Genomic DNA, 13,145 nt, shown 5'->3' on the forward strand with positions numbered 1-13,145 from the left:
GCCGGATACAGGCCCCAGTTTCCTTTGCTTCTCAGGTCTGACAGCTTTGGGAGTCACACGACATCTTCTCTGGCCCACTGGAGACAGGCCACAGCAGGACTGGAAGATCCCACAGCCGCTTGCATGCTATAAACCCCCCTTGCTATTCCAATAATGTAAAAAGCTCCTTGCCAGTTTGGGACCCTGCTCTGGGCTCCCCATACCACAGTCCTCACCTCCCGGGTTCAAGGAAAGTTGCTCCTGGCTCGTGGAATGTAGGGGGAGACAGGGGTTGGTGGGAGGTCCCTGAGCATACCCCCACTGAAGACTGGACGCTTTTCCACGTGTGATTGGGATCCACAAAGCTGAACGCATTTTCAGGAATGGGAGATTGGAGAAGGGTGCAAGAAAGTGACTCCCCCAAAGATTCAGGAGCATCTTCTTTGACTTCTGGTTACCCGGGCTGTTGGCAGGTGTGGGTTGGGGGGAGGGATTTGCAAAATCGGTACAGCGAGGAGAGTCTACCCCATGGGGTACCTGGCAAGGCAACACTTCTGGCATGACTGGCACTCAACAAATATGGAAACTTCTGAGTCTGCTGTTTGGCTGCCAGTCACAAGGGAGTGAAGTCAGGCTGTGCCCCCGCCCGTGTGATGGGAGGCTGGTGTATGAGCTGGTGTATGAGATGCACAGACAGGACCACTTGGCTCCAGAGCCATTTCTGCTTTTAGAATACTGGTGCATTTTTTTTTTTTTTTATTAAAGAAGAGAATAAAGCATTTGTAAATATATTTCTCTCATGTATACTTCAAAGGTGACGCTGGTCGGCAGCTACAGAAGTGGGGAGCAAAGAGGCTGGAGCCGTTTCCCCACCTGTCCTGTCCCACCCCACCCCCTCCACCCTAGATGACAGAGACACACGGAGGGCAGGGAGCTGTCTGGCTCCAAAGGACAAAAGCTTCTAAGATGTGTGAACGGAAGGACCAGCTGACAGGTCTCATCACAGTGCCGCCCGGAGAGCAGCGTGGTGCCTCCAGAGAGGCTGGGAGGCTTGTTAAGAAAACCCCTTAGAAACAGATAAGGCATGAAGGTTCCCCACTGGGCTCCCAGCACAGAGGCCAGGGCCACTGACTTCCCTCCTCCAATCCCTAGGGTCTCAGGATGGGCAGTAGAAGGAATGGGGAGCCCTGAAGGGCAAACTGGGGATCTGGGCCTCTCTTAGCTGAAGCTGGATCTTCTGAAGCCTTAACACAAGATAAAGTCCCTGACCCTCCTGGGTCCTCAAAAGCCCCCCACAAAGCTGAGAGGTTAAGAGCAGGCATTTTATGGGAAGGAGGAGACACGTTCCCCATGTGGTCCCATTTCAATACTGCTCAGGGTGGGGTGAGCATCCTGGGGGGGGCGCAGTAAAGGGGGGCAGGGGAGGATGCTGGGGCCATGGGCTGGTGGCGCACGCCCAGGACATTCTGCGGGTGGCACTCATGACCTGCGGTGGGGTGGGCCTGGTGGTGGGGAGCATGGGGGTGAACGAGACACATCATGGTCCCTGAGATGGGGACAGGCAGAGGCCAAGCTCGGTGAGTCAGAGGAGGCGTGCAGAGGTGGGAGCTCCCATCGCCCGGACCCCTGCAAGGCTTGATACCCAGAAGGCATTTCCGGGGCTGGAACCCGGGGAGGCTGGCTCTGAGTTGATTGGCTACAGATCTGCGGTGGGCTGAGAGTGTCCAGGGAGAAGCCCGCCCTCACCAGTACTGGCATCAAGGGTTGCTCAGGCCTGGCTCAGGCTTTCCTGCTCTGCCTGGTAGGGGCCATCTCTAACCTAGTCAGGACCCTCAAGGCAGGGCAGCTGGTGCGAAGGGAATGACAGCGTGTCACAGCTAGGGAGAAGCAGTGGGTGGTCCGGGAGACCCCTAGGACCTGCAACAGCTGGCTCTGGGGTCCCCCTTCAAGTGTTTCCAGTTGTGGCGAGGAGGGGTCAGGGAGAACTTGCCTTGCTAAAAAATCTCTCAGGGAAACCAACGTTGAAAAAAAAGTCAACGGGTCCAGAATGGCTTTTAGAAGCTTGGCCACAAATCTGAGAGCAAGGCGGGGGGTCAGGGGGCAGGGCTGGGAGAGCTGAGAATCCCCAGGGGAGTGGGGACGTTTGGCTTGCAATCTGTGGGCTGAGCCTGGGGGCTGGCGCAGGCGACGGAGGGTCCTGGGACTCGAGGAAGGCCTCCATCATCAGCAGAGAGTGGGTTTCCCCCACGTGCTCCCTGGGTCAGAGGACAACCTCCCTCGGGGGTGTATTGCTGCTAAAAGGGCTCCCTCACTCACCAGAGGCTGCAGGGCCCAGGTTCGAGGGACCCCCACTGGCCTGACCCATGGGGGGAAACCGTCACTTGCTGCTGTGTGTCTTGACTTTGGTGGCGTTGATGTCGGCCTTGGTCTTCTGGATCCTGGAGAAGATCTCCTTGAAGAGCGCCTTGTACTCGGGCTGGCTCTGCTCCAGCCGCTTGTCCACGGCCTCCACGTGCTGGCTGAGGCTCTTCTCCGCCTTGGGCTCCCCCAGGCCCTCCTCGCCCGCGCGCAGGTCCCTCCACGAGCTGTCCCGGGAGATGGGCCGCGAGGTCTGCACGCCGGCGTGCCGCACCCCGGCCCCGTGCTGCCTGCACTTGCTCAGCAGCTCCTCATACTTCTCCAGCAGCGCGTGGTACTGCTCGTCCACCTCGCGCAGGATGGACATGCCCCGCTTGCGCACGCTGTTGGCGTGCAGCGTGAGGTTGCCCACGTGCCGGCTGGCCGGATCTTTGGCCACGATGGCGTTGAGCGCCGTGTCGCTGCAGCTCTTGCGCACGGCGTGGCCCGGGGAGGCCGCCGGAGAGGAGACCCCATCCTGCGGGCCGGTGTCGTCGCTGCTGCCGGGCTGGGGGTCGTCGGCTTCTGGCGCCTGGGTGAGGGGCGCCAGCAGGGCCTCGGCCAGGTGGTCCTCCCGGCCCAGCAGGTAGGTCTTGGCCTGCTTCATCTGCTGCAGCTCCAGCAGCTCGGCCTCCAGCTCCTGCACGCGGAGGCGGCAGCTCTCCATCTCACCCAGTTGCCGCTCCAGCTCCGAGTACTCCTGGAGCACCGCGGCGTACTCGCGCTCCGCCCGCTCCTTGCGCTGCCGCTCCTGGCTCACCTGCGAGCGCAGCACGCCCACCAAGGTCTGCAGCCGCTCGTTCTCCTGCTCCAGGGGCCGCGGGCCCAGCTCCAGGGAGGAGCTGTGCAGGCGGAAGGCATCTTCACACCTGGGAGGGAGCAGGGGCAGGTGGGCAGAGGGTGAGGGCGCGGGTGCGTGCAGGCCAGGCCCTTGGAGCCCAGCCGCATCTCTCTGCCCCACGGGGCTGCATGCTCTGCCCATCTAGAGTCATTCCCGGGCCTTCTCCCCTGGCTCTCTGCCCTGGGAGCTTGCTCTTCGCTTCAGCCAGGTGTCCTGGCTCTCTCTTGGGTTCAGCCGATGGGAGCCGTCGGCAGGAGGTCCGGGGGTGGGAGCAGAGAGAGGTCCTGGGGAATGTCTCTCCCTGGGCTTCCTCCCTGGTTACTAAGGGGCAGGCAGGAAGCCTGCTCCATGCTCTCTAAGTTCCAGTATCCTCCCTTCTCCTGGTCCCTTTAGGTCTCAGGATGGTACCAGCTCCTGGCTATTGCAACCCCAGGGTGGGGCAGTGTTCCCCTGGTTCCCCCACACCTTGCCCACACCTCTTTATTGATTCGTCCTCAGTTACCCTGGGCAGGGCACTGTCTCTTGCCAGGACCTTTATTGAAACACCCATTAAATCCACAGTGTGTATTCTTTAAAAAAAAAAAAAAAAATTATTTGGCTGTGCTGAGTCTTAGATCGTCAATCTTTATTGCAGCATGCAGGATCTTTAGTTGGGGCATGTGAGATCTAGTTCCCTGACTTGATCGAATCCAAGGCCCCTGAATTGTGAGTGTGGCGTCTTAGCCACTGAACCACCAGCAAAGTCACCCACCGTGTAAGTCATCCCAGTTCAAAAGGCTTAATGGGAACCGAAAGGGACAGTGGTTCGTCCCTCCTGGGTGAGACTTCTGACTTCCTAAGCAGGTGACCTTGGAGTTTCAATTTCCGCTTCTGAGTAGTGGGGATGATAAACCACACCTCACGGTATTGCCGTGAGAATTGTCACTTAGCAGCGTGGTGGGCACGTGGCCAGGGCTCATAGCGCCAGCTGCTGACTGCTGTTAGCTCCACGACCTGCCTCTGCAATAGCCCTCCTCCCACTGCTGCCCGGCGCCCACCCTGCCTTCCCCTCACCCATGGAGACGGGCCCAGGGCGCCCTCGCTTACCGGGGGCTGGTGCACAGTTCCTTGAGACAGGGGAAGGTGTGGATGGTGCGCCTGCGTTCGCGCTTCTCCCGCAGCACGCGAAGCTGTTCCAGGTCCCGCAGCTGCTCCACCTGGGCCTGCAGCTCCTCCACCTGGGTCTGCAGGCGCTCGATGGTCTCTGTCAGCCTGGGGGTGTCAGCGGGGGACACACGGATGGGAGCGACGCTCAGGGGGCGGGGCCAGCCCTCCTCGCTGCAGCCCCAGCGGGGCTTGGAGGCTAGGGCCGGACAGGCAACCTTGAGTCATGCTGCCTGGTGCTGAGGTCAGACGAGGAATTCCTTGGGCAGCCAAGGACCCACGCTTCTGCTCCACCTCCCAGGCCAAGCCGACACTTCTCTGTGTCTCCTCCCTCAATTTCCTTCTTTTTTAATCTATCTACTTATGTATTTAAATTTACTTATTTATTATGTATTTATTTACTTATTTGGCTGTGCCAGGTATTAGTTGCAGCACAGAGACTCTTTGATCTTAGTTGAGGCATGTGGGATCTTCAGTTGTGGCCTGTGGGATCTAGTTCCCTGGCCAGGGATCAAACCTGGGCCCCCTGCATTGGAAGCGAAGTCTTAGCCACTGGACCACCAGAAGTCCCTTTTCTTTTTAAAGATTTTTACTTTATTTAATTGGGCTTCCCTGGTATCTCAGCTGGTAAAGATACCACCTGCAATGAGGGAGACCTGGGTTTGATCCCTGGGTTGGGAAGATCACCTGGAGAAGGGAACGGCTACCCAAACCAGTATTTTGGCCTGGAGAATTCCATGGACTATATAGTCCTTGGGGTAGAAAAGAGTTAGACACGACTGAGCGACTTTCACTTTCACTTAAATAATTTATATTTATTTTTGGGCCATACGACGTGTGGAATCATAGTTCCCTGACCTGAAATCAAACCTGTACCTCCTGCGGTGGAAGCTTGGAGTCTTAACCACTGGACCACCTGAGAAGCCCTGTCTCCTCAGTTCCTTGTACACTCTTCTATCACTTATCACTTTGCACTGCAATAAAACAGTCATGTACCTGCCTTCCTTCCCAGAGGGTGGGACAGTGTCTTTGTATCCCCATCACTACATTTTCCCTAAAACAGAGCCTGATATATAGTTGGTGCTTAAATAAGGGTTGTGGCCAGAATGTTAAACCAGCCCAAATCAACAAGGGCAGAGTCACTACCATTCCAGGTTCCCAGACCTGGGCTTTTGGGGGAAGGAACCTGAGTCACACCCACTGGTGTACACACACACACACACACACACACACAGGTACACCCAGCCCTGGGGCCTCCCCCTTACCATCCCACACCCGGGTTCCCAGCCCTCCACCCGGCCCTCACCCGTGGATCTTCTGCTGGGCCACCTTACTCTCCAGCACCAGCTTCTGATTGGTCAGCTCCAGGTCTCGGGCCGCCAGGTCCAGCTGCTCGTACACTTTGGCATGCTGTTCATTCACGTGCCGCAGCGTGTCCAGCTGTTTGGTCAGATACTGGGGGGTGGGGGTAGGGGTGGGATAGTTACCTTTCCGAACTGTGTTGGGGCAAATGTCTCTGCCTGGGCCCTCCTCCCACTTCCAGGAACAGGTTTGCTTTGGGGTATTCGTCTGCAGTGGAGGGAGGGGGTCAAGCTGGTGGTACAACGGGGCTGCCTGGGACAGTTGTGCAGGTTGTGGACTGCACAAGGCTTTTGGGTCAAGGCTGGGTCTGCTAAGATGGGGTACCTTTTCCTAAGCTGCACACAGGTACACACAGACTAAGGGGCCCTTGATAGGACAGAGAGCATGTATAGGGCCCGGGGGGCCCCTCACCTCGATCTCCTGCACTTGCTCCTCGTTGGTGGAGTACATCTGCTGTAGAGACTCCTCTAGCTCCTTGTTCCTCTCCAGCAGCGTCTTCCCCAGCTCTGCGGCCAAGTGCAAGTCTGGCGGGGAGGGGGCAGAGGGTGGGAGGAGCATGAGCAACCGAGAATGGAGTCAGAAGACCCCTCCCATTCCTGTTCTGAACGTTCATTCTGGGCTGAGCCTTGGGGACCCGGAGAGAACCAGGACCCAGGGGCCGCCCCTGGGGAGACTCCAGGCCTGGAAGGAGATGTAAGCCGTGAGGAGGCCTGTGCATTGGCCTGGAATGCCCTCTCCCCAGACACTCCCAGGGTTCCTCCCTCTGTGCCTTCAAGTCTGTGCTTTAATGTCACCTCCTCCAGGAAGCCTTTCTCAAACACTGATTCAAAATCGCCCCTCCCCCACCCCCACGGCCTCCCTGCTTCATTTTTCTCCTTAGCTCCTATTGCCATTTAACTTACCCCACAATTTGCTCATTAACTTGCTCCTGCCCCTTGACTAATGGTAAGCTTACAGGGTAGGGATTTTGCCTGTTTCAGACACTGATACCCTGAGGACTTAGAACAATACCTGGAACAGAGCAGGTGAGTAATAAATCTTTTTTGAAAGGAGTGAGTGGAATGTGATAAGAGCATCAGCATACAGAGGGGCAAAGTGCCCTGGGAGATAGGGAAAGGAGAGTTCACCACGGTGCAGATGGTGGGAATCTCAGACAAGGAGCAGCTTTGGAGGTGGGCTTGGAAGGACGACTGGAGCTCACTGAACTGGGGAGGGTGTGGAAGGGTTTGCTGGGTATTAGAACTGGACCAGGCTTCAAAGCCTGGTCTGTCTTTAGGGGGCTGTGTGGTGGGGAGTAGGGGGGTTAGAAGGAAGTGGCAGGTGCCAGATTCCCTAAAAATTCTCTCAAGTGGGTCCGGAGTTGGGTGAGGGTACCATGACATTTGGAGTGGATATTTCCACATATATATGCCTAACTCCTTTTAGAAACAAAGGGTAATGTATAAGATAATGAACAAGGACCTACTGTATACCACAGGTGCATGGGTGCTAAGTTGCTTAAGTCGTGTCTGACTCTTTGTGACCCCATGGACTGTAGCCTGCCAGGCTCCTCTGTCCAAGGGATTCTGCAGGCAAGAATACTGGAGTGGGTTGCCATTTCCTCCTCCAGGGCATGTTCCCCATCCAGGGACCAAACCTACACCACCTTATGTCTCCTGTATTGGTAGGTGGGTTCTTTACCACTAATGCCACCTGGGAAGCCCATAGCACAGGTGAGTCTACTTAATACTCTGTAATGACCTATATGGGAAGAGAATCTAAAAAAAAGAGTAGATATATATCTAACTGATTCACTTTGCTGTAGAGCAGAAACTAATACAACATTGCAAATCAACTCTACTCCAATAAATTTTTTTAAAAAGCAAAGGGTAGTGTGTGTATATATATATATATAATTCATTTATATTTAAATATATATTTATAAGGGAAGTCGAGAATCATACTGTGGTTTCAAAGAAGAGGGCAGGTTCATTTCTTCTGTGAGCTTGGTAGAAATTCAGCAGGATCAACCACCCCTAGTTCATGATGAGGGAGGCACACCAGCTCCCTTTTCTCTGTAACGAGATGGCGAGCATTTGGCTCATCCACAAACCCTTTCAAATAACTCAGGTATAAATGGAAAAACAGAAGGTCACATTCATCACAGTTTTTTTTTTTTTTTTTTTGCCTTGGGAACTGGGTCAGGTGGTCTGCAATGGGGCCATTGCTACTGATGCTGTCTCCTGCCTTGGTTTCGGGGGACAGGGTCTGTGGATGACCTGCATGAAACCCCTGAAATTTAGGCTAGAGTCCAAGGTCACAGGCAGGGCCGAGAACAACTTGCACTTTATGCTTTTTCTTCCAGGTGAGCAGCTGAGCTGGGCATGTATTCCTACCGCCAGTGGGGTGGGCTGGGGTGGCTGCCAGTCACACTATAAACTGGGGATGCTGAAGGCAGCGAATGTGACCAGAGCCGCCTAGTGATTCCAAGGAAGGGGAGGAAGAGAACACGGTGGAAGCAGTTTGGGGTGGGAGAGAATCTCAGAGACTGTTTCAGGGAAATTGGATCACAGTGGAAGCTAAGCTGGTCAGAGCTGCCAGGAGGGATCACGAGAGAAGTCTAGAAGCTTCAGGGCAGGGGACTGAGCGGAGCCAAGTGCTGGGGAAAGGACCCCAGCTAGATGAAGACTGGGGACAGGTGTGGGGAGGGTACAGACCCCAGACCAGAGAGGGAGGGGGCCCAGGAGTGGGGGGACAGAGGAGCTGGCTAGGCTGGGAGTGGGATCTGGAGTAATAAACAGCCTGCCACAGCCAGAATGATGGTTACACCGGACCATTACTGGGAAGGTACTGAGTCTGAACTGGCATCTCCCCTGCCTGGACCTGAGTTTTCTGGGGTCTCCTGCAGTGGGCTCTGAATGCCAGTCAAGGTATTACCTGGGGGCAATGCCCCAGAACCCGAGAGACAATGGCTGGGAGCCAGGGGGATGTCTTTGAAAGGAAACCCTGAAATCCCACTGCCCCTCCTGGTTGGGGTCAGCATGGAGCCCCCTAGACAGGGGAAGAGAGAGGAAAAGGACAGAGGGCAGACACAGGAAGAAAGGGATCACACAAAGATAAAAGGGATGGGAGGAGGCCAGCTACCACCTGGCAGGGTGGCAGGGGTCTGTTCACAACCTTCAGGGCACCGACGTCAGGAACTCTGCATCTGTGGAATTGCGGTCCGCTCACCTTCCTCCCCTTGCCATGACAGAGCTTGGCCCTAAGGCTGAGACTCAAGGTCAGGAGCCCAAGACTTCAAATCTGTGACTCAGCAGCCATCTCTCAGCCTGGAAAGAGGTACCCACAGGGCCAGCCACACCTGGTCCAAGGTTGGGGAGGGAGGCAGGCAGAGAGAGTGCCAGCACTTAATAATTAATGACTTTTTCTATTTTTACAGGTGCTTGTGGCAGTGGGCAGAGGGAACACAGCAAGAACTGAGGACCTTGTTTGTCCCCACTGCCTCCCTCCACTAGGACAGAACAGCGTCAAAGTCAAACAGGAACCTGATGGCGAAGCATCTGAAAGTAAATTTGGGGCCCATCCTGAGCGGGGATGGAGCTGGCTGAGAAAAACCACGTCCTGGGATGCTCAGAGGCAACTAGGGGGCGCTGGGCAGGAAACAATTTGGGCACTGGGTGGAGGGAAGGGGGAAGCAACAGGCACCCGATCCCCCACGTGGCTGGCCTCTGGCCCAAGTTCACGCCATCATCCAGTGCTTCATGCCGGGCCCCACAGGGGTGGTGCTGCAGTAGCTGTGCCCGGGCCTTCCTCCAACCCCACTCCTGACACTCTGGATAATTCCCATTTTCCGGGAGGTCTTTTCACATCACTCTGTGCCTCAGTACAAGTACTGTCTCCACTAGACCACTGGCCTTCCTTCCTCTGCCAGGGCGGTAGGGGTGGGTAGGGGGTTGGGAGTGTGGCTGTTCCCCCTCCAGCTCCGAGGGGGTGCAAAAATCTTGTGTCTCTCAGCAGAGGGCCCTCAAGTCTGTTCTCGCTGTCTGCAGGGCTCACCGCTGCAGAGCCCCTGTAGGTCACTCACAAGTGCTGGTTTGATCCCATTCCTGCCTCCTGGGCTGGGCTGTGGAGACTCCGGAGGGCAGAGACCAAGTCCCCAGGCTCGGCCCCGCACCTGGCCATTGGCAAGCAGACGTTGGGGTTTTGGTCAAAAGCTCTCATTTCTTCTGAGACTGTCTCTGGTTTCCCTCCTTGCTGCTGGGACCCAGCTGCTACTCAGGCCATGAGGCTAGGCCGACTGCTGCAGACCAGCAAGGCCAGAAAAGCAGGGGCCTGTGGGGCCCATTCCTGACCCTGGCCCCAGAGCCTAGCTGCCTGGCCACCCTGGCATCTCGGCATCCCTCCCTCTCCGGATGCAGCGCATCTGCCAGCCCTGCTCCCTGGCTCCTTCCTCCCACATCTGGGCTGGGCATGGTGCCAGAGCCTTCTTCAGGGGCGCGGGAATGGAATGAGACAGCAATGATATTAGCATCTGCCTCTGAGGAGGCCATCTTCCCAGACACTCAGCTTCCAATCCTTCCTTCTAGGCCCACCTCTTCCGTGAAGCCCTCTCATTGCATCCTGTCGTCCCCACTCAGTTACAAGCCCAACCTCACCTACCTGGGTGCACCTAGGAGGCCAGGACTAGGACTGCTCCCAGCTCCCAGGATAGTGTCTGACACTCAAGGGGAGCCTGATAGGTGTTTGTGTAATGTGAGGTTTTGGGAGTAGTTGGCCCAGGATGGGGGAAGGGGGTGTTACAGCCAGGATCGGGCATTTTGCTCCAGGCAGGGAGGCTGAGGGTGGAGGCAGGGTCCAGCCCAGCACCCCCAGTCCCACCCTGGTCCCCCAGAGGCTCTGATTAACCCACAGCCCGGAGCACAAGGGCAGAGCCTCATCTACCAGCAAATCTGGTCACATGGGGTTGTGGGTCAGGGCTGAAACACAAAGCCTCCAGGATAAGGGTAGATGCCTCGCACAGGGCCAAAGGCAGGTATTTGGGCCCCAGAGTTGGAGACCCAGAGCGGAGGCTGTCGGCTCACACCGACTGTCCACACCCACCCGGCTTGCTGGGTGACTACGGTCACTTCTAGGATATGCTTCCTAGCCCCTCCAATTCTGACCATCTCAGAATGAGGCATTTTGGGGAAGAGAGGGTGGATTGGACTCCAGCAGGCCTTGGCCCTGACCCTCTCAAGCCTTCTCCTCCTTCCTGTCCTAACAGCCCCGCCCCCTCCTCGGAGTGATGTCACCCCCGGCCACCTCACCAACCCCCATCCAGTCGCCCTCTTTGCCCTCAGATGGAAGAGATGGAAACGTGGCTCCCTCTTTACTCAGGCTCTGATCTGGGGCACTGCTCAGAATTCCCAAATCCGACCTGCTCCAGACCTTGCGCCATTTGGGAGAAGGCCAGCAGGGAAGGGCCGCCGGGACTCTTCCCTCCAGAAGGCGGGTTGGACTCCGAGTTGTCTCCGCTCCCTTCACCCGCAAGATGCCCGCACCCCCATCACCTCCCCGGGGGGAGGGGAAGGGACCTGGGGAAACTTTCTAGGAGTCTGTGAGCTCCGGAATCCTGGCTGGGAAGGGTGCCGCTGGATTTAGAATGGGATTAACTTCCTCCCCTCACCCCTCCCACACACAACCCCTCTCAGCAAAACAGAACCAAGGAGCCGCCTCCTGGCCTCCAAAGACTTCCAGTTAGCATTCGCAGACCCTCAACCATACCCGGGGCTCCTGGGCAGTTCCTGCCTCTAAGATGAGGTGGGCGAACTGGGTGATGTCCGCCCCTGTTGTTTGGGGAAAGAAGACCGCTCCCCCGACTTTTGCAGGTCTCCACCGGTCTGGTTGCGCTTTTCCAGGGGCAGGCCACCGTCTCTCCACGTCCTCATTCTCCAGACGCATCTCCCCTCGGAGTCCGGCACGCAGGGTGCAGCCCAGTCCTCCCCGGGGTGACTCCTCCCAACAATGGAGAAGCGGACAGGGGTCGCGGGGCGCACCCCGCTTTCCCGCCCCCTGCGCTCACCCTGCTCCAGGTCCTGCTGGTCGTACCAGGGCTCCTCTTCCTCTGTCGTGAAGTCCTCCATCCTGGCGGCCCTCCGCATGGCCCCGCAGGCGGCGGGTGGCGGGCGGGCGCTGCGGCGGCGCGGCTCAGAGCCGGGGCGCGGGGCCCGGGACAATGCGGCGGAGGCGGGCCGAGCCTCCCGCGTCGCGGACTCGGGCTGCAGTGCCCCCGCCCGCGCCGCGCCCCCTCGCCATCGGCCGCCGGCCGGACGCCCACGCGGGGCTGGCTCGCTGCCGCGGGCCCGCCGGGCCGGGGTCTTGCAGAGCGGGGCGCACCGGGCGGCGGCTGCACAAAGGGTGGAGGGGCGGGGACGGCGGGCGGGAAGGCGGCAAGGAGGTCCCCGGCGCGACCGGCAGGTCTGGGGCGCTAGGAGCGCGCGGGTGCCGCGGCGGGCGCACCCAGCCCGGCTGCTGCCCGCGCTGCCCCCGGCCCGCCCGGCGACACCCGGAGCCGCCGCTGCATCTTGGCGGTGTCCGCCCCGCGCTTCCCGAGCTGCCCGCTCCGCGGGGTGGAGCCAGCCGTCGCTGGCCAGTCAGGAGAGGTATGCAAAACAGGAGGCGGGGCCGAGGGCGGGATCTCCGCGACAAGGCGGTCCTGCTGCTGCTAAACCAACCCTCGCTTCCCTTCTAGGGTCTCACCCCAGTTTACATCTCAATGTGTGAAATCGTTTTATGATGTTTACCTATTGTCTCTCTCCCTGTAGATCTTCTAACAGCAACGATCTTGTCTCTCGTTCTCAGCTGGCTCTTCAGTGCCTAGAGCGGGCTGACCCATTGCTACCTTCCATGGACACTCTTGGAATGAATGAAAATTAATTTAAAATTACCTTTAGGAAATTGTGTTTAAATGCCTGTGGCCTAAAACCTCACGCTAGGAGTGGTGAACTTTGACTGTTACCCGCATTCTGAGTCTTTCCCTTTAAGATCCTGTTTCCCTCTACTTGAGATCCAGATCTTACGCCCAATTACACCACTTACACCCCCAATTACACCACTTACACCGTTTGTAGTGTCACCTCTCCGAGCATTCTTTCCTTAAAGGAGTTTTCAGAATCAAGTATATGCGTAGCTCATTTTTATTAGGACATACCACGTGCTGGTACTATTAAAGCACCCTGAGCATAATCCACTCTAAATACATGTGGCAAATACATCCGACAAAGGACTTGTATCCAAAACAGAGAAAGAACACCTGCAAATCCATAAGAAAACTCAGTGGAAAAGTGCATAAAAGACTTGACCAAACACTTCATAAATGACCCAGTAAACACGTGACAAGGCGTTGAACTTCTTTAGAAGAATCAACACCTGTAGGGGAAAAGTAGGAGGCACCATTGTTTCTGTA

The 13,145-nt window shown here is 57.1% G+C and overlaps 1 protein-coding gene across 3 annotated transcripts; it reads right to left on the reverse strand.

Moving 5' to 3' along the window:
* Nucleotides 1-697: 697 nt before the first annotated feature.
* On the reverse strand, nucleotides 698-11,872 carry CDR2L (cerebellar degeneration related protein 2 like). 3 transcript variants are annotated; one of them, XM_061144883.1, is made up of 6 exons: nucleotides 11,763-11,819; nucleotides 7,666-7,776; nucleotides 6,134-6,246; nucleotides 5,667-5,815; nucleotides 4,304-4,468; nucleotides 698-3,245 (listed from the first exon to the last, which is right to left on the reverse strand). In XM_061144883.1, the coding sequence occupies exons 3-6, from the start codon at nucleotides 6,170-6,172 to the stop codon at nucleotides 2,357-2,359; spliced, it is 1,242 nt and encodes a 413-aa protein (XP_061000866.1). In that variant the 5' UTR covers nucleotides 6,173-6,246; nucleotides 7,666-7,776; nucleotides 11,763-11,819; the 3' UTR covers nucleotides 698-2,356. The 3 variants fall into 3 exon arrangements, with proteins under 3 accessions (XP_061000866.1, XP_061000864.1, XP_061000865.1); XM_061144881.1 differs by lacking the exon at nucleotides 7,666-7,776 and having other exon boundaries at nucleotides 11,763-11,872; XM_061144882.1 differs by lacking the exon at nucleotides 11,763-11,819 and having other exon boundaries at nucleotides 7,666-10,422.
* Between the last annotated feature and the right edge of the window lie 1,273 nt (nucleotides 11,873-13,145).

This window comes from Dama dama, chromosome 5, assembly GCF_033118175.1.
Source record: "Dama dama isolate Ldn47 chromosome 5, ASM3311817v1, whole genome shotgun sequence".
Classification (NCBI taxonomy): domain Eukaryota; kingdom Metazoa; phylum Chordata; class Mammalia; order Artiodactyla; family Cervidae; genus Dama; species Dama dama.